Source organism: Stenella coeruleoalba (genome assembly GCF_951394435.1).
Source record: "Stenella coeruleoalba genome assembly, chromosome: 7".
Classification (NCBI taxonomy): Eukaryota; Metazoa; Chordata; class Mammalia; order Artiodactyla; family Delphinidae; genus Stenella; species Stenella coeruleoalba.
In genome coordinates this window covers 22,786,799-22,813,602 of record NC_137153.1, presented here as the reverse complement: position 1 = coordinate 22,813,602, position 26,804 = coordinate 22,786,799, and the positions used below count along the sequence as shown (strand labels likewise).

Genomic DNA, 26,804 nt, shown 5'->3' with positions numbered 1-26,804 from the left:
GGCCTCTCACTGTTGTGGCCTCGGCCATGGCTCATGGACCCAGCCGCTCCGCGGCATATGGGATCTTCCCAAACCGGGGCACGAACCCATGTCCCCTGCGTTGGCAGGCGGACTCTCAATCACTGCGCCACCAGGGAAGCCCCTATTTTTGTTGTTCTTAACAGCCAGTCCCCTTCCCTTTCCATCTGTCTCTATCATCTATTTTCAGGTTATGGCTCAGGCCCCTCCTCCTGCAGGAAAAGCTCTATTTATATATTCTCAAATAGCTGAAGAAGAGGGGCAGTGTCTAACAGTTGTTAGCAACGTGAACAACGGGATTCATGTTTCTCTAGAAATAAACCAACGGCTTTAAGCTTAGATCTAATTGCAAAACTGGCAGCAATGATTTTACTGTTTATAAGACAAAATACGTAAGGTTGGATAGTTTCTTTTCTTTTCCTTGTAGGCGTATATACAGTTAACGGGTACTTTTAAATGATAACCTTAAAAACCATAGTCTCGGGATGGCCTTTATCGCTGATGAAGGGTCGCTATTACGCCATGGTATATATTTCTCCTTGTGAAATGCTTGGCTTCCCTGCACACAGGGAAACCCGCACACAGCAGAGCTTCACTACACGCACGCCAGATACAGCAAAGGCATGGAGTGCACAGTCAGACTCAGACAATTTATTTTACTGAATGTAGGTTCAAGTTCAACTAGGCATTCTAACAGGTAACATGATTCAAACGTCGGAGAGAAATCTCTTTAAATCCCAAGAAAGCAAGCTCACACACAGCCTGCGGGCCATCGAATGAACTTTTTATTCTCGACACTCATCCGTGTGGAGTGTGGCCACGTGAGGTTGCCAAATATAGAAAGTGATAGACACCACAACCATCTCCCGAAGATAATTATTCTTTGAATGGAAAACATCACTTAAAGAAAAAACATTTAAAGATGCTCCCTTAGTCTGTATAATTCCTAAACGTAAAATATCGTCTTAGTAACAGAACAAAGAACTCGCCTTGGTTGGTCGCATCATTCATTACGGAAGGGGAAAATCAATAAAAATCATAAAAAAACAAAACCCTGAAATAGAAATAAATAAATAATTTACTCATAGGTAGTTTTGCTGCATTGCACGTTACCACACAAAATTCTAAAGCTGGTTTTTCTTAAAAGCTTGGAAAACACATTTGCCTGTTGGAGTTTCTTGCTAAGTGGTGCATGCTTCTCAGAAGGAAAAGTATTCTATGTAGGCCTGAGTTTCAAATTTAAACACTGGGTAATCTAGCGCTTGCCCTCCTGGGGGCACAGCTGTGATGATGGGAGAGCAAGCGTCTCCCCAGCCCCCGAGGTGGGGAGTGCTGCAGAAAGCCAGCAGTTTAGGGTGAAAATGGGCAGAAACCACAGGTGCAGATCAGTCTGTACTTTTAAATGGATTGTAAAATCTTCGAGACCATCCTCTGGAGGTTCAGAAAGGAGCAGCCCAGATATGACGATGGAACAGAAGTGTTTACTGGAGGAGTCTTTCCACCAAGAGTTAACACAGAACATTGCTCTTTGAGAGGCTTTTAGCAAGTTCCCACCAGTCCAATTTCTCTTGCTTTCTGTTGCTAAAAGTGCTCAGAGTTTACGGCCTTCTTGGCCAGCCCTTAATTGATATTCTTTGCTTCCTGAGTTAAGCCCCTCCGGGGCTTGCCTCTCACCCCTGCCTGCGCCTGCATCGCTGAGAGAAACTTCCCGGCCGTCTTCTCCTCCCTGGTGCCGGGTGGAGAGAAGCTACTGAGCCCTTCTCATGACTGCAGACATCTCAACACAACACTGTGAGCCCTCCTGAACAGCACGTTTTAAATTTGGGCCGGGGGAAGGAGGAGTATGCTACTTGGTTTATTAGAAAACCGATCTTGAAAAGAATCTAGAGGAAAAGGTAAGTGAAGTTCTGGTGCATAAACAACTATTTTGAGATTGAAGTTTGGTCACTTCTCTTGCCCCTCTTTTTGTGCTCACGGGTGGTAACTACCTTCCTGAATGAAGAGGACGCAGCTGTATATCTAGTCTTGAACGGGACTCTCCACGCAGGGTCAGCAGATGTCTTCTGTAAAGGGACACTTAGTAAATATCTGAGGCTCTACAGGACACGTGCAGTCTCTGTTGTGTATCCGTCACTTTTTTTTCCTTTAATGACCCTTTCAAAATTGAAAAACCATTCTTAGCTCAAGGGTCTCCTAGATTTTCCCTGTGGGCAAGTTTGCCAGGCCTGCTCCGGGAGTTCTTTGGCACGGGACACGGCACCGAATTGTGCAAAGTACAAGGCCGCTGGGCCTTGGAACCCTAATCTGGGGACTTCTTTTGGAGAGTGAGTTAGGTCCTTGCAGTTGGATGCTCAGGCTTGGATCCTCCATGCTGGTCTCTACTACACTCCCCAAATGGTACAGAGCTGGACCAGGTTAGCATCCTTTATTTAAAAAGTGGCTATTTATCGTAGGAGGTCTTAATTTAGGCCTATTTAGATCTATGCCTATGCTAGCTTATCCTTGCCTTGATTTGAAAGGCCAAATCACCTATTCTAGGCATTCTGCAGGTCAGGGCCTTACTACTCCAAATAGCTGGCGGCAGAAAAGCTAACATGTAAACTTACTTCTTTACCACTAATGCCACCCACAGTCCGCAGGGCAAGCCTCCTTTAAGAAGTCAAGGAGAAGCACACCAGTTCACTATGCCCCTGGGGTACCCATGACACAGCCCGTGTGTGGCTGCGTCTTGAAAAGGAACAGTGTTTACCAGGGACCAAGCATTTAAATAGCTGGAGACCAGCATTTCAGAAGCTGGATTTTTCGAAAGACATCTGTCTCCACCCTCTCTGAAACAAGTCTCTCTACACATCAGATGCTATACCACCATACAGCTCCCCTAACCTTCTTTATATTTGAGAGGCAAACTTTCTACCAATAATTTGTCCGTTGTTAGAATATTCACTTTGAAGAGCAGAATCACAGGATTTGCTTTTCTTTCATAAATCTGTAATCTTTTAAGTCATCAATATACTTGTATGCCACATTTTTAAGTAATTAATGGACGAGATGAAAATCTAAAAATTTTTTCTGAATTAAATAAGGGCTTCAGTGCCTGAATTCTTTCTCTCATCATTGATTTTTTTAAAAAGCAGTTGATGATTCTCGAAATATACATTTGTTACCAACTAGACGAATCTAGCTGTTCTGGAGTTAAGAAATAGCTTGTACGCACGCCCACACACACACACACACACACACACACACACACAGAACATCGCCTAAAAAACTATGTATGAGAATTCCCAAAGCTTCTAAACTAAACGAATAGGTGAAAACCCACTGATCTCATACACGCCAATCCAGTTGTCCTTTTTAGGTTTTTGTTTAAAATGTCAAACGTGTTTTCTTCAGAATGTGAGTTGATTTCTCGTGTTCAGTTCTTCTCTTCATTTGGACTTACAGTGGCCCTGCCAGCACAGCCTCAACCGCGACAGTAAGCTAGGTCTCTGAACTACGAGGGCAGGGGGATACCGACTTGAAGATGGAAGAAACCGGAGCACAATTAAACAAGCACGAACGAGCTACTGAGAAATAAGGACGTGCCTGTTGACAAGCACCAGCTCCAGTTCTAACAACACCGAAACCAGTGAACTATGAATTTTCCAACTCAGCAACGTAGCGTTCTAAGGCCGCCGAAAGATGGCATGAAGAGAGTAACTACCTGTGGTCAGAAGAAGCAACAGTAACGGGGAATGATTCTTCTAAATGAAATGAAACAGTGCATTCTGAAGCGTGTGCTTTTAGAAGTGAGAGCACTGCACTCCCTCACTCTCTCCCATCAGTGGGTTTCATACACAGACACGCGCACACACTCTCACTCTCACACACACCACCCTCACCCTCACACACACACACACTCTCACCCTCACACACACACAGCGCTCTGGTTATCATTTCACATTTTTCAGGTCTCTTCACTATCAATTTTAAAAACTGTTACCTCTTGGTGCCTATACCTCTCTATTTTGGATAGAAACAGTTCTGATTTTTTTAACCTGCAAAGAAAACACACAGCAACAGCCCTGAACAATAAATAAAACTAAACATCTCCCTCTTTAGGTTAGCGCTTTCAAGACAGAGAGAAAAAGGGGATGATCAGTCCAGTCGGTATGTGTTCTGGTTCTGTGAAAGCGTCACCCCTCGGTCCCACCTCCCCTGACAGAGAAAAGCCTGCCGTTTCCCTCCAATATTAAAGTGCATCTGTTTAAAATCAAATATACCTTAGAGAACAACCAAAAATCTTAGTAATTTTTGGCAGGTATCCTGTGCAGCAAAAATGAAGTGATGTTCCCTTTTCCCTATTCCGCAACTTAAAGCTGGACACAGAACGGCTAAATGCAATGCTTCTAGGACAGCAGAGTTTACGAACAGTGGGTTTTGGTTTTGTTTCAAGGAACGAAAAGGGAAAGGAAAAACAAAACAAATGAGAATGAAGAGGAGAAACCCTGAGGCGAAAATGGCTTTTCCGTTAGAGTCTTTCTGGGGCTCGAACTCCGGTTCATAAGGTGCTGGCGATCTTCTGGGACGGAAGGCCGTCCTCCAGCCAGACGGTGGCGGCCGAGCCACTGCGTGGGGCCCGCCTGTGAATGCGCCGCAGCCGCAGCAGGTAGAGGAGGATGGCGAGCAGGACCACCAGGAAGCAGCCCGAGAACAGGTAGTGATTGTACACAAAGGAGAAGCCCCGCCAGTGCGCGTGGCTGGCCCGGAAGGTCTCCTGCTGGATATCTCTGCCCACACGGGAACAAGAACAAACATGAGAACGAGGCAGGCGGGAAGGGTGACGTAATGATGCGCAGGGTGGGGTGGGAGGGGCCTGGTTTAGGACTCAGCTCTGCAGACGGAAGCTGGAACCTCCGTCTCCCAGACTCAGTTTCCCCTCCTCTAAAATGTAGGATACTGTGGCCCAGCAGAGAGTAGCTGTAAGTATGAACACGATAACCTGTGAAAGGGTATTCTTAAGTCTGTAGCTGTTACCAGCATTATACTTTGGGTAACAAAAATCAGAGAAAGTTAGAACTGTGAGTGTTTCACTAACACACAGAAGCTAACGTGGAATCAAACCACACGTCTATGATCAGCAACACCCACTACTCACACGTTTTGCAGTTAACCCAGCTAAACGTGCTGCTGGGAGACGCTTAATTAAATGAAGGGAAAAAACAAAAACAAAAACAGCTAATACCTCATTGGTTAGTGAACCAGGGTTCTTATGGGGGGGGCGGTCAACTGACAGCTAAGTCTGTGAACTTGAGTGGGAAAAAGGCGCACCTTTATTTTACCGACCTCTGGTTGTAATGCAGCATTTTCACTGAACGTGAATGCAGACAAAAAGCTATCGCTACTGTAGTATCAGCAGAACAGTGACTCTGTTCCTAGAGGAACTCACAGAGCTTTTACATCACACTGTGGGGTTTTGCAGGTGCCTCCAAATATCATCAACAGGCATCGTTACACTGAACTTACAGGAAGTATGAATTCTGCTGCCAGGTCTCGCTATTTAATGTGCTAATAAAGAACGTATACCACTGTATCACAAATTTGTCTTCTGTAATATTTTGATAAAGGTACTGCAATACAGTGGTTTCCTCTATAGCCTATGTATTTATATTATGCATTAAAAACAAGATTTTGAGAAGGGGTCCAAGGCCATAAAGGTTAAGGACCCTGGAATGGACCCTTCTGCGCAGGGGCTAGGGAACAGGCAGCTGAGAATAAGCACTTTTGTGGCGCCTTTGCTGGGATGGTGGGCTGGGAAGGGAGGAGGCTCCGGTGGGGAAGACCAAGTCAGACCTCCCCGACTCTCCCACTCTGCCCACGGCCAGCGCCAACAACGCCCCAAACAGCCACACCCACTGCCCACGACGCCTCGGACGCAGGGAAGCATCTTCTGTTGGATTCTCGTGACCAAATTCGCAGCCATACCTTAAGGGTAAAAAGCGGGTCCTGTAGAGGATTGCTCCGAGGGTCCACTGAACCTCCTTGTCGTACACTTGCAAAGCTGTCTTCAAATTTTTGTAGTTGACGGGAAATGAGAAGCCCCTGTGGAACACCTCAAACATCCAGGCGGATTTGAAGCACTGATACCTACAAACAGCACAGACGTGAGTGCGACTGAGTCACTGGGTGGGTCCAAAAGCACGTTCGTGGAGTCGGCCTTGCCCTCTGTGAACAACGGGGCTGCACAGGCTTCACGAGGCCTGCGCCCTGAGGGCGAAACCATCCGTACGCATCTCCAGCCGACGTGCTTGCTTTACGCCCTCTGTCCCACACCATTCACCTGTTAAAATCGATCTGCTCATGAAGCTTGGTCTCCGTGTAATTTAATACGTGGCCGCGGGAGATTTTTCCCCTCAGGCCTTCCATCACTTACTCAATTCAGTTCTGAATAAATACTGAGCAAGTTCCACCTTCTCTGGACCTCAGTTTCTTTATTATAAAATGACAAGATAGGCGGGTCCTTTTCAGCTCTGATAATCTATGATTCTAAATATTTATCAGAGGGTTGCTTTTTGCAAAGCACTGGGCTAAGCAAGTAATAAGACATCATAATAAATAATAAGATAGCCAATGTGCTTAAATGACTTACAATGAAAGAGGATTTTTTAAAAGCTACAAGTAACTATAAACACAGAATATGATAAACGCCACAAGAGGGACGTAATGAGCGCTCTGGAGACTCGCAGAGAGGGACGGAGCCTAGCCAAGTGGACAGAGGAAGACTCGGAAGGGACAGCACCTGACCTCTGAGGTCTGGGCAGGACATCAACGAGGAGAGCATGCCCAGGGGAATTCCAGGTGGAAGGAAGAGCAAAACTGAGCCCCAAACTGCAAGATACGTTTGAGCACGAGTATTTGCCATTGGTCTGAAAGGAGCCTGGAGGAGATGAGGAGGAGTAGGGACTGATGAGGACAGAAAGGTAGATTGGGGCCATGGTATGGCCAAGAATGGACACGCAGTTTCTTCAACACACCCTGGGCTCAGCTGTCTATGACTTACTTGAGCCTGTGGAGGTCGGCGTGAGAGGCATACAGTCCTCGGTCAAAGCGTTCCCGCAAGATCGACCACTTCGTTGCGCAATAATCCTGAAAGAAATTTCACCCCAAAGAAATCACTAGGAAAGGTTTATTAAAGTATTTTCACTTTAAAAGTTTTTACCAAATTCATATTCATAACAAACATATCCTTCCAATTAGGAGACACAAGCTTGTGTCTGTGACCCATGAGGACGAGACACACAAACACTCTGTGAATGCTTACTGATGAGCTGAGACAATGCTTGTTCTTTGTCTTAAGATTCAGCCAAAGTTATTGTTAAAGAGAATCTCGCTGCCCACAACCGACCTCCTCAAAGCTGCTAAGTTTCTCCCCGCAATGACTGCATGTGACAGGCACAGACTTTTGGAAAAGTGAAGCGGTCCTTCAGCCAGTTCAGACTGAACACCTGTGTCTGTGGCTATATGGTGCAAGGTTCTGGGAACACAAAGATGATTACGAGAGGCTTTGTCTTCAAGAGAAGGGAAAGAGGTGCCACCTTTTCCTGAAGTTATCTGTAATGTTTACATTAACAGCTAACATTTACTGAACCCTGTGTTGGCACCTTCTCTAAATGTAATGCTTCAAACAACTCCTTGACACAGCTGCTATTCCAACCTCTATTTAAAGGATGAAGACATTGAGGCTCACAGGGGCAGTGAAACTCACAACAGGGGATACAGAGAATGGCACTCAGCCTGGGGTGAGAGGGCGAGGATGCATGTCAGGCAGAGGAAACACGACGGACGAAGACAAGATGGGAGGGAGCACAGATGGGAGGGAAATGAACAGATGTCTGATACGATTAGAGTATCAAGTGCTAGGTGGGGAGATGAGGCAACAGCGTGGGAAGGACACACTAAAGCATTTGAAATTCATCCTGGAAGCAAGAGAAAGCCACTGAAGACTTTCAATAGGAGAGCAGGTGGCTGCACTTGGGTTTCAGACAGAACACTTGGGAGTGGTGTGGAGGATGAACCACAGAGGGGGGCCAGATGCAGAAGGACCACGGGGAGGCCCCTGCATAGTGCAGGTGACAGAGAGCGGCCAGGGCTGGGACGGCGAGGGTAGGACAGAAAGTAGGGAGAGCAGGGCTCTGAGAAAATGTATGACATACAATGACACGCTCGATGACTGCTATTATGGGGTGTACAGCGAGGGATGGAGGAGTGACAGGGAGAAGTCTGTACCTCCTGGGTTTGGGGGAGGGGAACTAGATGGTTTAGTGATGCCATGACCGAGACAACATAGCAGAACAGAATGGAGAGAAAGGGGGGTTGTCTGCAGTCGTGAAATCTAGCAGGCGCTAGGCAGGCAGATGCAGAGCCTCCTCCTGGGAGGCAGCAGCAAACCACGAACACGGATGAGACCATCCAAGAGCCTGAAGGTCAGAGGACCAAGGGAGGAAGTATGGGATCACCAAGGCTGAGAGCCTAGGAAAGGGTCAGGGAGGCAGGGAGAACAAGAGAGAAGGGGTCCTGAAAACAAAGGGTCGGAAGCTGCGAGGAACTGTCAGATCAGAATTACACTATTACACATAAAAGACTGTCATCTGGAAGCCACTGATGGCCAGTGCAGTCTCACAGGGGACTTTCTGCTTCTGCTGTGACGATTCCTCCGGCCCAACCAAGGGAGCAGGGCTGCCGAGGTGCTGCACACAGCCTTCGCCCTCCCCCTCGCCCTGCTCTGGACTTGGGCCCGTCGCCATCTACCCCGGCTTCCTGGGTGGTTACCTTCGCAGCTCTCGTAAACGCGGCAGCGCTGTAGTCTCCCCCCATCCGTAGCACATCCTCAGTGCAGTAGTAGAATTCGGAAAAGCCGTAGAATTCACTGTTCTGGAAGTGAATCGGGGGCTGGTAGACCCCATTGAGGGAGGTCTGCGTCTCGTTTGTTTTGTTCATGAAAGGCTGGATGGTCTCTCGGCACAGGTCAAAGGCTCCCGTCCCCCGCAGGTACAGTGTCTGTCCATTCTGCTGGATTTCATCTTTAATGTCCAGGGGTAGGCAGGGGTCCAGGTACGGAGTATCAGGAGTCAGCCCAGTCTGTTTCCCCAGGAGCCTATAGGGCAAAGAGAAACTTCATCACGAGACCAACAGAAAACTGTGTGAAGAAGAAAGTGGCTGCAAGTCAGTGTTTCTCAAACTCTGCCCTATGGAACACAAAAGGGTTCCGGGGGCTTCCCTGGTGGCGCAGTGGTTGAGAATCTGCCTGCTAATGCAGGGGACACGGGTTCGAGCCATGGTCTCCCGTGAGCCACAACTACTGAGCCTGCGCGTCTGGAGCCTGTGCTCCGCAACAAGAGAGGCTGCGATAGTGAGAGGCCCGCGCACCGCGATGAAGAGTGGCCCCCGTTTGCCACAACTAGAGAAAGCCCTCGCACAGAAATGAAGACCCAACACAGCCAAAAATAAATTAATAAATTAATAAATTCCTACCCCCAACATCTTCTTAAAAAAAAAAAAGGGTTCCGGAAAAATTAAGTTGGGAAAACACGGACTCAAGCCCCTCCTGGATACTGATGATACACATGTGCGTACAGCAGACAGCTGAACGGGGTCCAGTGAAACTGTGACTTGGTCAGATTACTGACGCTTTCCGTGCCCTGTGACGCAGGCTGGTGTCCACGGCTGCTGAGGGTCCGCGGTTAAGAAGCTCCTCCCAGTGTCCTGCTCACTGCAGTCCAACGCCCACCACTGTGCTGTTCCCAGTCCCGTTTCTGCCACTAGTGCTTGTGATTTTAATTATATACAGATGAAATGTGACCGTGACAAGAAGTCGCTGGTGCTGTTAAAGCTAAGGTTAGATGGCTTAGAAAAATATAATAAAGGCAGATCGCTAGAAAACCAGTGTCAAACTAGGTGTTAACAAGATTAAAAGAAAAACAAGTTGGGAAAAATAAATAAAAATCTAGACGAAATTGGTATCGAATTGCTTCACAGATGTCTTTAAGGCCCTGGTATCCTTTAAAGAAAGCCAAAATGACATCAGGATGAGTGGGTGCAGTGCCTGCCAGAGAAATAGCCTAAGAAAAGCCTTTAGTCCAGAGCAAAAGATTGGCAAATGAATACGTAAGTTAAAACAAAGTGCTTGGGGTTGATTCTATTTTTATGATTCTCTGTTTTAACTGAATTTTTAAGTTAACCAACTATTGATCCCAACTGCAGCAAATAACAGTTTCTCTCGTACTACAGGCTCTGAGAAGTCCTGCAGAAATCTTAACTTGTTCACTGAAATGCCCTATGCTTACCACCTGCCGATGAAATGTCCACATCTGTCATCCTACTATGTGTCCCCACCATTAAGCAACTGAGAAGTAGAAAAGAGCATACAACAGCTGGGGTTATGTTACTGTTTGACACCAGGAAATCCCATGGGCCTAAAAGGTGTTTAACTATTAGGAAGGCGCCTGAATTTGATATTCAGTCACTGACATCAAGTCAACTTTTTACCTGCCGCTCAACTGACAAGTTGTTTATTCCTAAGATCAGGGCAACTCAGAATGCACTAAAAATGTTTAAGTAATTTAAAAAAATCCATCATCACTACTAATGGCCAAGGGATGAATAATGCATTTCAAGGCTCAATTCATGACACATGTAAAAAGTGATGACTGACATTTATAATTATTATAAAAGTCCAAGATGAGTCAAATGTATACTTCATGTTACAGTTTTTAGTTGCTCTACAACTAAATTAAAAAGTACCACTGCGATGTCCATTATATAACCTTCTTGACATTAAAACCAATTAGGAAAAATTAGGGTTGCAGAAGAAGGTGTTTCTCCAAAATTCTAATTTAAACATCACTTATAAAATATTTCTATTTTAAGACTATTACTAAAAATAATTATACTAAAGTGCACTATGTAAAATACTATTTTAAAAAAGAAACGGGGACTAGTTAATCTCTCTTAACTAACGCTATTCAGTTAACGTCTGGAGCAGACAAAGAACCAGTTTTTATTGCTTCTCCTATTCACACATGTGAATTTCTGGAAAATGAGGTAATGAATGGCTCTGACTTGGCCTTTCATAAAGTTCAGGCCTCCACAGGTTTATTAAGATTAAATTGTAGCCATTATTTTAAAATAACTATAAATGAAATATAACCTTTAAAAATTCTGAATCACTATGTTGTACACCTGAAACTTATATAATATTGTACGTCAACTATACCTCAACAACAACAAAAAAGATTAAAATAGATCAAGGAAATACACTATCATTTATTTCTATGAATCAGGATTTTTCTCCTCAAAATCGTTTCGTCAAAACAAAACAAAGGGGCTTCCCTGGTGGCACAGTGGTTGGGAGTCCGCCTGCCAACGCAGGGGACAGGGGTTCGAGCCCTGGTCCGGGAGGATCCCACGTGCTGTGGAGCAACTGGGCCTGTGCGCCGCAGCTGCTGAGCCTGCGCTCTAGAGCCCGCGTGCCACAACTACTGAAGCCTGCGCGCCTAGAGCCCGTGCTCTGAAGCAAGAGAAGCCACTGCAATGAGAAGACCATGCACCGCAATGAAGAGCAGCCCCTGCTCGCCACAACTAGAGAAAGCCCACGTGCAGCAACGAAGACCCAGCGCAGTCAAAAACAAAACAAAACAAAGCACAGTAATTAATACCATTTTACAAAACCCCAGATTTCAGATTTTTTTATTCATCCATATGGCTTTTCTGTTCTTATGGACTAATTTCAAATAAATAATTGGTATACACTTAAACTTATAAAATAAACTTAAACTGTTAAAGTGTTTTTGCATATTTTCTATACCAGAATTCTTCATGAACTCATTTTTTGAAGTTTCATTGCTAAAGAGGTTTACAATCACTAACTTTGACTTCTAGATCGTTTCTTTCTCGTGAGTAACTTCCTTCACTACGGTCTGATTCACTAAATAACTGCCAGGCTGGTTTCCCACGACACCGCCAGGACATCCCGTAACTCAACGCTATCATCGTTTCCTGGGGGCCTCCAGGACACCTGAGTGGCCCAGGTGCTGAGTTTCCGCAGGACTTTGCAATCTGGAATAGCATCACCCAGGGTTCGAAAGTATTTTAATATCCTGAAATTGAAACCTCTAATCCAGCAGGGGAGCCATGGGTCTGAGAGAACGAGAGCCTTCTTTGGAGGCGGGTGAGCTGGGGCCAAAGGCAGGATCCTGCTGCCCTTTCATTTCTTCTCCAGCTCAGTGGGCGGGGCAATAAACAGCTAACCGTGCTCATATGCTTCTGCTGACTGAGGCCTCCCTGCTTGGCCTGGATATGTCTTCTGTGAGGACAAACCGCGGTTTCAAGGTGACGACCGAGCAATGGAAGGGGCTTTACCTGTTCTTTTGAACTGTGCTGGTAAATATTCTGTCCTCATATCTCTGTCGAGCAGCATTGCCACCAAACCCAAGAAACGTGGCCACGTAGACGCGGTACACGTGCTCAGTTTGGTGAACGTCACATCCCAAGTTAAATTCGGCCAATAAGTTCTTAGCTACTTCTTCCTACAGACGTAAGGATCACAAACGTCAGTATTTTAAGCAATACAAAAACAATTACCTCCTGTCAAAAAGAGGGATCTACAAAAATTCTCGTCAAAAAGGAGCAAAAATTTCTGCATCTGCATTTCCCAAGGGTCCTTCTAAGCATCCCTCCTAATTCAATCCGACAATCCTGACTTAAGAAATCTCAGATGGGCTGCACGTTTGTGACACTGATAGGACTTTTTGAAAAGGGACATTGGCAATGTGGTTTCATATCCTCTGATCTAGTAAATCTACTCATGGAATCCTGTGCTTTGAAAATAATCCTAAACATTGAAAAGTCTCTATACACAAAGATGTCCTTTGCAATTCTGTGACAGAAAAAACTGGAAGTCATCTATATATATAATTTCAAGTAGGGGTTAGTTAATAATGGTAATAAAGTTTATGGAGGAATATGCTTATGCACTGCTAAATAAAGGACAAAAATTGTACAAACACTAAGATTATAACAACCATATTTTTAAACACTATAAACAGACCAAAAAGAATAAAGAGAAATGTGCCAAAATGCTAACAGTAATTTTTTTGGATGATGCATCCATGGGAAATTTTTTTCCAAACTTACTTTTCTATGAGTTTCTTACTTTATTTGAGGGGAAAACATGACTTTGTACAAAGAGTGTAATACTTTCTAGAGGCGTGTCTGGATGGGAAGCAGGAAACACAAATTGTAATACTTGAATTTACAAAGCATTTTCTAAGGAGCTTAATAAATACTTCAATAATGTTTGCTGAGCTGATACGAGGTGCCTAGCTGGCCATTAGATATACTATATGCACTATCTCAATCAGCCTTATGATAACCCTCTGTTAGAGGCACTTGCAGTCACATGTATAGCTGAAGAGGCTCGCTCGAAAAAGCTAAGTGACTTGCATAAGGTCCCAGAACTAGTGAGGACAGGGTGACGATGCAGCTCAGTCTTGTCCAGCTCCACTCTTTTCTAACCACTCACTCTGCTAGGTATTAACCTAGAGCTGAATGGAAACAGTAATAAAGACATAGAGCAATTCAGGAAGGCATCTGGACACCCTCTACAGAAGGCCACCCAGCCTACTGGGAAACTACAGTACCGAAGGGGATATGCAGAAATCACAGAGTAAACCATGAGTTCAGAAACGTGGAAGCGGTGGATACAAACCTCTATCCTTTCCAGAAAAATCAAAAGCTGTCTGAGCCACACACAAGAGTATTTCTCCCAATTATAACTTAAGAAATCTGATACTATTATATTGAGTTTTACAATACCTGTTGAGAAAAGAAGTGACTGGAAATAGAAACAAAAACTCAAGTGTGTGGCTGACATACACACCAAAGGAAAATTCTTGGTAAGTTCAGAAAACAAACCAGCTGACTTCAATGAACAAACACAAACGGCTTAGTGGAGGTTTGCCTTGGTTTCCTCCTGTCTCCTTTCTCCTGGGCTGTGAAGGTGGTACCCTCAGCAAGCACAGTAAAGATGTGTTCAGACTCAGAAAACAAAACACAAATGGATGGAGACATGTTAAATGAAAATCAAACCAAACAGAAGGAAATTTGTACAGATAATAACCTGCTGTGAGGAGGCAAAGCTTACAGTTTTGGGGACTTCGTATGCTATCTGGGTTGAGACGCCTCCCATGTCGAGAATACCGGCTGTTCTTTTACGGAGAATGGCTTTGCTGCTTTCGCTACCAGGGATGTTAACTTCCACAACTGCCTCATCATCTGGAAAGAACAAGAAACATCCACTGGAATGGAACAAATGCAGAGAAGCGGGATCTTGTGAAGAGTCATCCTGCTTTGATGGTGGGTTCACGTGTATCTAGGCAGACCCAGCTTGCTCCTCCCGACTAAGATCAAGTTTACTGTGTGACACAGCAGCACCTCCCACTCTGCTCCTACACACCCAGCTGTGTCACAACACTCAGCTCCTTTTTTATGCTTTGCATGAAATAGAAAAAGCCGCAATTTCCAGTTAGATACATTTGCTGGAAACACGATACTTACCATCTTCAATATGCTCGAATCGTCCAAGGACAAAATTAATGCCAATCCAAGCATACACACCTAGAGACGTTATAAGAAGAGTAAAGTTTAAAAATATTTTATATAATCCTGATCACTGCAGTCAGTGCAAACATTTATTTCATTCCCTGATAAGCTGTGAAAACGTTATCTGAAAAAATACATTTCTGTTGATGTATTACCTTTTCCTAGTCATTTTCCAAGAACTCTCAGCTTTTAATTTTGTAGTTTCATACCATTTGCATGGGTTGAAAATATAATTCCCTAGACACTCCTGTTCCTTTGAAATTTATAGGTTGTTTGGAAATACCGGAGTTTTCACTTTTTATGAGGTTAAACCTATCAAGTACAAGGTTTTAAGACAAGTGAACTCTAACCCTTCCATTCTTTTATCTCACACTTTCACTCAGTTCCCAAGTCTGATTCTCTTTTTGTAACATTTTCTACATCGGACCTTCACCCATTTTCATTACTGCCTTGATTTAAGCTGGTACAGAGATCTAATTGACTTTCCTGCCCCTACTCTCCCACTCCAACCCATGCTATCCTCTGCTGGGCTGATCTACAGAACAAAGTCCAAACTCCACAGCCCAACAGTTCAAGACCTGTCCAACTTGTTTTTAACTGAATAAATTTGGCATGTAACAATGTGTAAATTAAGGGGTACAGTGTGTTACTTTGATACGTTTATATATCGTAATATGATTGCCCTTGTAGCGATATCATTATCACATTACATCATTATAGTACAGTATTATTGTCTATATTCACTACGCTGTGCATTAACTGTCTATGGCTTATTTACCCACTGCTACAAGTTTCTACCCTTGAACACCATCAGTCTTATCTCCTGACCCCATCCCCTAGTAACCGACATTTTACTGTCTTTTTACACGTTGGACTTTTTCAGATTCCACAGATAAGTGATATCATACAGCACTTGTCCTTCTCTGACTTAACTCGCTCAGCATAATGTGCTCAAGGTCCATCCATGTTGTCAAAAATAGCAGGATATCCTTCCTCCTTTCTCATGGTTGAATAAGATTCTACTGTGTATGTCTACCACATCTTTTTTTATCCATCTGTCTGTTGATGGAACACTTGGGTTGTTTCCGTATCTTGGCTATTGTGAATAATGCTTCAAAAAACACGGGAGTACATGCATCTTGTCAAAATTCTATTTTCATTCCCTTTGGGCATATACCCAGAAATGGAATTGCTGGATCGTATGGTAGCCCTATTTTTATTGGGAACTTATTTTATTGAGGAACCTCCATACTGTTTTCCACAGTGTTGGACAAATTTTCATTCCCACCAACAATGTATAAGGGTTCCCTTTCCATCACATTCTCACCAGCACCTGTTGTCTCTTATCTTCTTAAGGAGAGCCATTCTAACAGGTGTGAGGTGATTGCTCACGGTGGTTTTGACTTGTGTTTCCCTGACGATTAGTGATGTGGAGCATCTTTTCATGTGCCTGTTGGCCATTCTGACATCCTCTTTTGAAAATGTCTTAGTTCTTCTGCCCATTTTGAAATCAGATTTTTTGGGTGGTTGTTATTAAATTGGATAAGTTCTCTATATATTTTGGATATTAACCACTTACATGATAGATGGTTTGCAAAAAGTTTCTCCTATTCTGTAGGTTGTCTTTTCATTTTGTTAATTATTTCTTTTGCTGTACAGAAGTTTCTGAGTTTGATGTAGCCCATTTGTTGATTTTTGCTTTTGTTGCTTGTGCTTTTGGTGTCATATCCAAAAAAACATTGCCATGACCAATCGATGAGCTTCCTCCTTTCTTATTGAAGTTGTACGGTATTGAGTCTTACATTTAAGTCTTTGATCCGTTTTGAGTTAATTTTTGTGAATGGTGTGAGACAGGGGTCCAATTTCATTGCTCTGCATGTGTTTCTCCAGTTTTCCCAGCATCATCTGTTGAAGAGACTGTCTCTTATCCATTGAGCTTTCTTGGCTCCCTTGTCAAATATTAGTTGACCATATATGCCCAAATTTAATTCCAGGCTCTGTACTGTTCCATTGGTTGCTATGTCTATTTTTGTGCCAGCACCATACTATTTTTATTACTATGGCTTTGTAGTACAGTTTGAAACCCAGATGCCTGATTGGCCTTCTTTTTTCTCAGGATTGCTTTGGCTCTTCGGGGTCCTTTGTGGTTCCACACAAATTTTAGGATTGTTTCTTCTATTTCTGTGAAGAATGTCTTTGGTATTTTCATGGGAATTGCACTCAATCTATAGACGGCTTTGAGTAGTATGGCCGTTTTAACAATATCAATTCTTCTGATCCATGAACACGGGACATCTTTCCATTTGTTTATGGCTTTGATGTCTTTCAGCAACGTCTTTTAGTTTTATTGTACAGATCTTTCACTTCCTTGGTTAAACTTATTCCTAAGTATTTTACACTTTGAGTGCTTCTGTGAGTGTGATCATCTTCTAGATTTCTTTTTTAGATGCCTCATCATTAGCATAAAGGAATGCAACTGATTTCTGTATGTTGATCTTGCATCCCGCCACTTTACTGAAATAGTTGATTAATGCAACAATTAATCAATATTTTTGACTTGAGTTTTTAGGATTTTCTTTATATGTGAACATATCATCAGCAAATAGTGACGATTTTACTTCTTTTCTAATTTAGATGTATTTCTTTGCTTTGCCTAACTGCTGTAGCTAGGACTTCCAATATTATATTGGATAGGAGTAATGAGAGTGGGCATCTTTGTCTTATTCCTGATCTTGGAGGAAATACTTTTGGTTTTTCTCCGTTGAGTATAATGTTAGCTGTGAGTCTGTCATATGTGGCCCTTATTATGTTGAGGTATGTTCCTTCTACACCCAATTTATTAAGGGTTTTTGCTTGTTTGTTTTACCATGAAAGGATGCTGTGTTTTGTCAAATGCTTTTTCTGCATCTGTTGAGATGAAGTGATTTTTATCTTTCATTTTACTGATGTATTAACATTTATTGATTTACATATGTTGAATTGTTCTTGTATCCCAGGGATAAATTCCACTTGGTCATGGTGTATAATCCTTTTAAGGTGTTCTTGAATTCAGTTTGCTAATATTGTGTTGATTTGTCGAGAATTTTTGCAGCTATATTTATCAGGATGTTCGTCTACAGTTTTCTTTTCTTGTAGTATCTTTATGTGGTTTTGGTGTCAAGGTAATGCTGGCTTTGTAGAATGAGTTTGGAGTGTTCCCTGCTCCTTTCTGGAAGAGTTTGAGGAGGATTGATGTTTTCTTTAAATGCTTGGTAGAATTCTCCAGTGAAGCCATCTGGTCCTGGAATTTTCTGTGTTGAAGTTTTTTGATTACCAATTCAATCTCTTCACTGATTACCAGTCTGGTCAGATTTTCTATTTCCTGATTCAGTCTTGGAAGGTTGTGTGTTTCTAGAAATGTATCCATTTCTTCTGGCTTATGTAATTTGTTGGCATATAATTGTTCATAGTAGTCTCATGATTCTATGTATTTCTGTAATATCAGTTGTAATGTCTCCTCTTTCATTTCTAACTTGGAGTCTTTTTTTTCTTAGTCTGGCTAAAGGTTTGTCAATTTTGTTTATCTTTTCAAAGAACCAGCTCTTAGTTTTGTTAATCCTTTCTATTGTTCTTCTGGTCTCTGTTTCATTTATTTCTGCTCTAACCTTTATTATTTCTTTCCTTCTGCTAACTTCTGGCTTAATTTGGTCTTCATTTTCTAGTTCCTTAAGGTGCAAAGTTAGGTTGTTTGAACTCTTCCTAATTTCTTAATATATGCATTTATTGCTATAAATTCTCCTCTTAGAACTGCCTTTGCTGCACCCACAATATTTGATATGTTGTATTTCCATTTTCATTTGTTTTGAGATACAGTAAGTCCCCTACCTACAATCCTTCAAGTTGCGAACTTTCAAAGATGCGAGCATGCATTCGCATGTGCAATCACATAAGTTAATTCACGTCTGGCATACACTGCCATGTGTGTGTATCCTTTACAAGTAGCTGTGCTTTTGTGCACTTTACTGTACAGTACTGTATGGAATACAGCAGTACAGTATCTTTATTTCAAGCCCAGAACCTGTGCCATCAATGTCAGATGTGAGTGACATTGCAGCTTGCCCTCCATCTCCTATTGCTGACAATCCTTCAGCTCTACCATCTCCCACCTCCTCTCCCTCCTCCAGTCAGTAACTCTTCTTGCCTGTCCGCTCCACGCCAGCCCCTGTATGCCAGCTGTTGTACCATACTACTGCTTTTCAAGGTACTATATTGTAAGATTAAAAATGTTCTTTATTTTTTGTGTTTGTTGTTTTTTATGTATTATTTGTGTGAAAAGTATTATAAACCTATTACAGTACAGTACTATATAGCTGATTGTGTTAGTTGGGTACCTGTGCTAACTTTGTTGGACTTATGAACAAACTGGACTTCACGCTCTCGGAATGGAACTCGTTCATATGTAGGGGACTTATTGTAATTTTAAAATTTCTCTTTTGATTTCTTCTTTGACACACTGGTTGTTGAGAAGTATGCTGTTTAGTCTTCACGTACTTGTAGATTTTCCAGCTTTCTTCATGTTGCCGATTTTTTGTTTCATACCATTGTGGTCAGAAAAGATAGTTGGTATGATTTCAATCTTCTTAAGTTTGCTAACATTTGTTTTGTGTCCTATCACATGATCTATCCTGGAGAACGTTCCATGTGCACTTGAGAAGAATGTGTATTTGGTTGCTTTTGGATGAATTGTTTTGTATATGTCTGTTAAGTTTGCTTGTCCTGGTTCAATTCCAATGTTTCCTTGTTGATTTTCTGTGTGGACAATCTATCCACTGGTGATAGCGAGGTACTGAAGCCCTTACTACTGTTACATTTTTGTCGACTTCTCCCCTAAGACCTGTCAGTATTTGCTTAATATATTTCGGTGCTCAGGCGTTGGGAGCATATACATTTACAATTGTTATATCTCCTTGATGTATTGATCTCTTTGTCATTATACAAGCATCTTCTTTGATACTTGTTATCCTTTTTGTCTAGAAGTCTATTTTGTCTGATATAACTATGCCAGCTTTCTTTTGGTTTCTATTTGCTTGGAATATCATCTTTTATCCTTCCACTTTGAGCCTATGTGTGTCTGTAGAGATGAAATGAGTCTCCTGTAGACAGTGTATAGTTGGGTCATTTTTTTTTTTTGATCCATCTAGTCATTCTGTGCCTTTTGATTGGTGAGCCCAATCTATTTACATTTAATTATTTATGTGTAAGGATTTACTACTGCCATTTAATCTTTTGCCTTCTGGTTGTCTCTCCATTGTTTCTTTTTCCTTCTGTTTCTGTCTACCTTTGAAAGTTCGTGGTTTTCCATGGTGATTTGCTTAGTTTCCCCCTTTTTTATGTTACTTATCTCTGTTCGGATTTTTACTCTGTGGTTACCAAGAGGTTTACATAAAATGTCTCACAAATAGTCCTTTTTCTGCTGGTAACAATTTATCTTCATTTGCCTGTAAAGGTCCCATCCTTTTACTTTTCCCCTTTTATATTTTTCATGTCACAAATTCTCTCTTTTAATGCTGCAATTTTGTTACCAAGTTGTAGTACCTATAGTTATTCTTAATGCTCTTTTCCTTTAACCTTTATGCTATAATTGTTTAATATACCGTTCTAAAAAAGATTTAGTTTTCTAATTCCATTTATCACCTTAATTAGAGTTTTGTGTACTTTCATCTTTTCACTTCAGCTTGAAGACCTCCTTTCCACATTTTTTGTAGTCTAGTGGTGGTGAACTCCCTCAGCTTTTGTTTATCTGGAAAAGCCTTTACTTCTCCTTCATATCTGAAGGATAACTTTACTGGATAGAGTATTCTTGGTTGGCAATTTTTATCTTTCAATACTTTGAATATGTCATTCCACTCCTGGCCTATAGCATTTCTCCAGAGAACTCTGGTGATAGCCTAATGGGTTTTTTTTGGTAGGTTACTGTCTTTTTTTCCCTGGCTGCATCTAAAATTTTTTCATCACTGACTTTGGACAGTTTTAATATAATGTTTCTTGGATAAGGTCTTTCATGTTGAAATAATGAAGTGTTCCATCAGCCTTTGGACTTGTATATCCAGTTCCTTTCTCAGGTTTGGGAAGTTCTCAGCTATTATATCTCTGAATTCTCTCTGCTCCCTTCTCTCTCTCTTCTCCTTCTAGGATATCCATTCATCTTACGTTGGCTTTTCTAATGAAGCCTGATAGTTTTCACAGGGTTTCTCCACTTTTTAAAAATCTTAGTTCTCTGTCCTCTTCCACCTGAAACGTTTCTATATTCCTACCCTTGAGCTCACTTATTCTCTCTTCATCTGATGTGCTCTACTTTCAATGCTTTTTAATGCATTCTTCATCTCATTTATTGAGTTCTTCAGCTCTAGAATTTCTGTTTGGTTCTTTTTTAGAATTTCAATCTCTTTGCTAAGTTATTCTGCTTGATAATTTTATTCCTGAGATCACTGTACTGCCTTTCTGAGTTTTCTCGTACCTCGTTGAATTTCTTCCTAATAGCTATTTTGAATTCTTTACCAGTTAGACTGCAATATTCCATGTCTTTAAGTTCTGTTGCTAGAAAAGTGTTTTTCTTCTTTTTGTGATATCACACTGCTTTGATTTTTCATAGTGTTTGATGAAAAGTGCCTCTGTCACTGCATTTGAAGCAGCAAATGACTTTCCTATTTAAGTAAAGCTTTGTTTACTATCATTCTAACAATTCAACACACTGGTCACTAGAAGCCTTTGTTTCGTTTTTTAGAAGGTGGCGCTACAGCACAAGTTTTTGGTTTTTCTTACCTAAGCTGACTCATCACTAAGGTTGGGAGTATGAACATAAAAAAAGCCAGTGGAAAGGGAAAAAAATGGATGGTGACAGAGGTGGGGAGATGTGTGCTTAGTACCTGGGGCTTTGAGTGTGCCATAGCCCAGAAGAGGGTCCTTGAGTGGAGGTGGGGGAGTCCCAGAGGTCTGTGGGCTGTCCTCTTGCTAGAATACCAGGGCAGACAGCAAGAAACTCATTCTTTCAGCTCTCTCTGCCTTCTTCTCTCTTCTTTCTCTGCCCCAAGTTGCTGTGGTCTCTCCTCACAGAGTCCCTCCAGCTGCAATACTCAGCCAGGTAAACTCCCCACCCCAGCTTACCACCTTCACCCTCCACCTCTGCCACAGGTCGTGCTGGCCCACTGCCAGCCCTGCTGCTCCTGGCCTGGCTCTGTAGCTTCCTCTGAGGTCCAATCCACTTACTTTCTTGGGCACTGATGAGTTGATCTCTTGGGTGTCCTAGTGTGCTGTGCAGAGGCACTTTTTTTTGGTTATGGATGTCCAATTAATTGTAAATCAAAGGAGAGAGAGAAAAGGAACCATGCACGCCACCATGATACTGACATCACCAAGACCTATCCAACTTTTAATATTACCACAACCTTTTGAAAGGGCCATCATCCCACCAAATTAAAATATTTTTATTCCTCTGTCCATAGTGCAGCTTTTCCGACCTGTGTTGACTCAAATCATTTCTTCTGCCTAGAATGAGCTTCCTATCCCTCTCTCAGAGTCCTAGCCTTACCATGATTTGGCATGCTGTGTTTATAATTATCCCCTGAGGCCTAGTTCAAATGTCACTTTCTCCATGATGCTCCTAGTTAGGGAAAAAAAAAAGTCTCCTTCTTTCAAATTTCCATGATAGTTTTTCCTTATCTTCCTTATGGCATCTAAAACTCTGCCTTATATAAGCAGCTAACTGTGTACCTTACTTGTCTATAAACAGCTTGACGGCAATATGTGAATTTCGCCCAATTATTGGCGAAATGATAGGTGATTTTGAAATAAATGCTTTTTGGCCTCCATTTCTAGCAAGCTATTCCCCAAATAATTTCAGTGATTTGCCCTTTCATTCTCAAGTAGAATTATTTCTTTGAAAACAGAACATTTCCTCAGTGTATCGAAGTCAAGAATAATTTCCCCTTCCTAACAAGTAAATCAGTAGAAGGTTCCAACAGTCCAGTAATTATCGTAATTCCAGAAAGTTGTACAACTTAGGCAAGGAACACAAAGCTTTTCTATCAAAACAAGTCCAAAATATCCTTCCTAAATGTGATGAGGACAAACCAAGTTATTTTTTAATCGCTTAATGTTTGGATTATAAAGACCAGTCATGTAAGAAACTGATTTTTCCATTTAAAAATTATAATATTTGAAGGCATCGTTTCCCAAATTTTAAGATGTTAAGGGTAATTTAATAAAGTGTACGTGAGGAAGACTGGGAGGACTTAAAGGAATAGCTTCCCAAATTTCAAGTTGAAGACTAACATACTGACCTTCTTGTTTCCCTGAAATTACTTCTGCATGAGAGTCAGAAAACAGAAAGTCGAAGTGCACGGGGATGTCGGTCAGAAGGTCTTCTAGAATGGCTTTCTGTTGACTGTAAGACAATCCAGAAATTTACATATCAATATATTATATCCTGAATTTTTCTGTTTTAGAAAGAAAAAAAAAAAACCCTATGGCTCTGGTATATCTTATGTGAAAAAATTTTTTTAAACCAAAGCAGTTCATTGAAAAGACTGTTTATTTTAAGAAGGAATTTTCATGTAAAATAGACAGCTAGTGGGAAGCAGCTGCATAGCACAGGGAGATCAGCTCGGTGCTTTGTGACCACCTAGAGGGGTGGGATAGGGAGGGTGGGAGGGAGGCTCAAGAGGGAGGAGATATGGGGATATATGTATACATATAGCTGATTCATTTTCTTATACAGCAGAAACTAACACAACATTGTAAAGCAATTATACTCCAATAAAGATGTTAAAAAAAGAGAGAAGGAATTTTCAGAAGTTGTGTAAATTATGTGATTCCGAAATGTGAAACTACAACTGCAAACAATCCTTAAACTAATAAAATAGAAAATCAGTTTTTTTATGACAACTTTACAGTTTACTATTTATAGTCATAAATAAGTACCTTAAAAGATATTTGGTGAGTTCTGACTAAGGGAGTAGGTCTGGGACTACTCCAGATTTGAAAAAAGAATTTTTAATGTCTTCCTTTTGATGATGATGATGGAAGAGGAAGACAAGGAGGAGGGAGATGAGGGGGATGAAGAGGGAGAAAACCCACCACAGCCAATACCACCACCAGGCTGGCTGGCCCTGCCCTCGTGGGAAGGATCACCTTTCAGGGAGGATTCTCATTCCAGCTGTGCAGAGAATGTAGAGAGGGGTCTCTTTGTGTTTTGCCCGTGGTACATGCTCTGCAGCGAAGTTCAAGAGCGGAGAAATGTAATCACTGACTTTCTCTGGAGAGGTAGCGAACTCTGAAATGCCTACAGAAAAAGGACACTCATGTTAACAAGTTGATCCTTTAGCTTATAAGGTATGCTTCTTCATAAACTGTCACTGTTTGCAGATGACATGATACTACACACAGAAAATCCTAAAGACACCACCAAAAAACTACTAGAGCTCATCAATGAATTTGATAAAGTTGCCGGATACAAAATAAACATACAGAAATCTGTTGCATCTATACACTAACAACGAACTATCAGGAAGAGAAATTAAGGAAATAATCCCGTTTACCATCACATCAAAAAGAACAAAATACCTAGGAATAAACCTACTTAAGGAGGTAAAAGACCTGTATTCTGAAAACTATAAGACACTGATGAAAGAAACTGAAGACAACACAAACAGGTGGAAAGATATACTGTGTTCTTGGACTGGAAGAATTAATACTGTTAAAATGACCACACTACCTAAGGCAATCTACAGATTCAATGCAATCCCTATCATTTTTCACAGAACTAGAACAAGTAATTTAAAAATTTGTATGGAAACACAAAAGACTCTGAACAGCCAAAACAAACCTGAGAAAGAAAAGAACTGGTGGTATCACACTCCCTGACTTCAGACTGTATTACAAAACTACAGTAATCAAAACAGCATGGTACCGGCACAAAAACAGACATATAGATCAATGGAACAGAATAGAGAGCTCAGAAATAAACCCACGCACTTAGAGTCACCTAATCTACAACAAAGGAGGCAAGAATATACAATGGAGAAAAGACAGTCTCGTCAGTGAATGGTGCTGGGAAAACTGGACAGCTACATGTAAAAGAATGAAATTAGAACATTTTCTCATACCATATACAAAAATAAACTCAAAATTGATTAAAGACCTAAATGTCAGATCAGAAGCCATAAAACTCCTAGAGAAAACATAGGCAGAACACTCTTTGGCATAAAAAGTAGCAATATTTTTTTTGGATCTGTCTCCTAAGGCAGAGGAAAGGAAAGCAAAAATAAACAAATGCAACCTAATTAAACGTAAAAGCTCCTGCACAGAAAAGGAAACCATCGACAAAACAAAAAAGACAACCTACTGAATGGGAGAAAATATTTGCAAGTGATATGACCAATAGAGTTAATATCCAACATATATAAACAGCTCATACAACTCAATATCAAAAAAAGCAAACAACCCGATTAACAAATGGTCAGAAGACCTGAAGAGACATTTTTCCAAAGAAGACATACAGATAGATGGCACATGAAAAGATGATCAACATCCCTAATCATCAGGGAAATGCAAATCAAAACCACAATGAGATTATCACCTCACACCTGTCAGAATGGATATCATCAAAAAGACCATAAACAAAAAATACTGGCAAGGATTTAGAGATAAGAGAACACTTGTACACTGCTGGTGGGAATGTAAATTGGTGTCGCCACTGTGGAAAACAGTATGGAGGTTCCTCAAAAAACTAGAAACAGAACTACCATGTGATCCAGCAATTCCACTCCTGGGTATATAGCTGAAGGAAACAAAAGCACTATTAGAAAAGATACATGCACCCCAATTTTCACAGCAGCATTATTTACAATTGCCAAGATATGGAAGCAACCTAAGTGTCCATCAACAGATAAAGATGTGGTATGTGTATGCAATGGAATACTACTCAGCCAGAAAAAAGAATAAAATTTTGCCATTTGCAACAACACGGGTGCACCTGTAGGGTATCATGCTTAGTGAAATAAGTCAGACAGAGAAAGACAAATACTGTTTATTATCACTTATATGTGGAATCTAAAAAATACAACAAACTAGTGAATATAAAAAAAAAGAAACAGACTCACAGATATAGAGAACAAACTAGTGGTTACCAGTGGGGAGAGGGGAGGAGGAGGGGCAAGATAAGGGTAGGGGATTAAGAGGTACAAAAGAAAAAAAAGTTATGCTTCTTTAACGAGGCTAATTTGAGAGCAATTCACACTACACACCATACACTCTTAGTTTTTCCCTATCCCTCTGGCAACTCCCTCCACAGCGTCTCGGCTGTTAAGTGACGGTGGTGCTACCTGTTCAGTCCTATGCTCTCTTCTCAGTCATCACAGACCTAATTGAGCCACTATTGTGTGTCAGACACTTGGGATCAGCTGCACATGAGCTCGCCCCTGCCCTTGAGAAACACGCCCCCACTGTCCTCAGCAGGTTCACTCACTCCCATGGCGGCCATCACCATCTATGCCTCAGATCTCCGAATCTTAATCGCAGCCATCCAGCTCTCTTCCCCAACCTCCAGATCAGTATGTAGTAACTGTCCACTGGACACAGCCATGTGCTTGTCCTCACAGCAACATATGTAAACCCAAACTCAACTTCCACTGTAAACCTGGCTCTTACTGCTCGTGACCTACCTTAGCAACCCCAGCCAGTATCCTGGATAAAACGCCTCTCCCTCACCTCAACGTGTGTTCTGGGTTTCACTGATCGCCTATCCTTGGCTCTGCTCACACTATTTCACTTCTCATCTCTGCTGGACACCACCAACCTCTGCCAGCCTGCTGCAGCACATCCTACTCTCAAGTCCTGGCAATCCCCAACCACTCTCCATGGTCTGAGATCTTCCTGGTCTGAGATCCTCTGGTGGCTCCTCAATGCCCTCCAGATAAAGCTCAGCTCTAGAACAGCATAACGTGCCCTGAGCACTCACCTATCCCATCTCTTGCCACATTCTTTCCATTTGGCTTCAACTAGACTGCATAAAATTTCTGTAATGCATCATATTCTGGCCTTAGGGCCCCTGCAGCTCCACCAGGAAGAGGCTTCTCTTTGACTGCCTCCCTCCTCCCACCCCTTTCACCTGG

General features: G+C 41.9%; 1 protein-coding gene across 7 annotated transcripts in view; it reads right to left on the bottom strand.

Annotated features, from left to right (window-relative positions):
* Positions 1–503: 503 nt before the first annotated feature.
* ENTPD4 (ectonucleoside triphosphate diphosphohydrolase 4) overlaps positions 504–26,804 on the bottom strand; it is a 39,747-nt gene continuing 13,446 nt past the window's right edge. For 4 of the 7 annotated variants that reach the window (XM_079927005.1, XM_079927003.1, XM_079927004.1 and 1 more), the window contains 8 exons: positions 23,824–23,974; positions 22,974–23,077; positions 14,611–14,670; positions 14,174–14,328; positions 12,415–12,581; positions 8,827–9,151; positions 7,058–7,143; positions 4,827–6,144 (listed from right to left, as the gene is read on the bottom strand). In XM_079927005.1, coding sequence (XP_079783131.1) covers positions 5,751–6,144; positions 7,058–7,143; positions 8,827–9,151; positions 12,415–12,581; positions 14,174–14,328; positions 14,611–14,670; positions 22,974–23,077; positions 23,824–23,974 — 1,442 coding nt within the window. In that variant the 3' untranslated portion in view covers positions 4,827–5,750. Of the gene's footprint in view, positions 4,788–4,826; positions 6,145–7,057; positions 7,144–8,826; positions 9,152–12,414; positions 12,582–14,173; positions 14,329–14,610; positions 14,671–22,973; positions 23,078–23,823; positions 23,975–26,804 lie in introns of those variants that run through there. The other 3 variants (XM_079927006.1, XM_079927008.1, XM_079927007.1) reach the window with 3 other exon arrangements.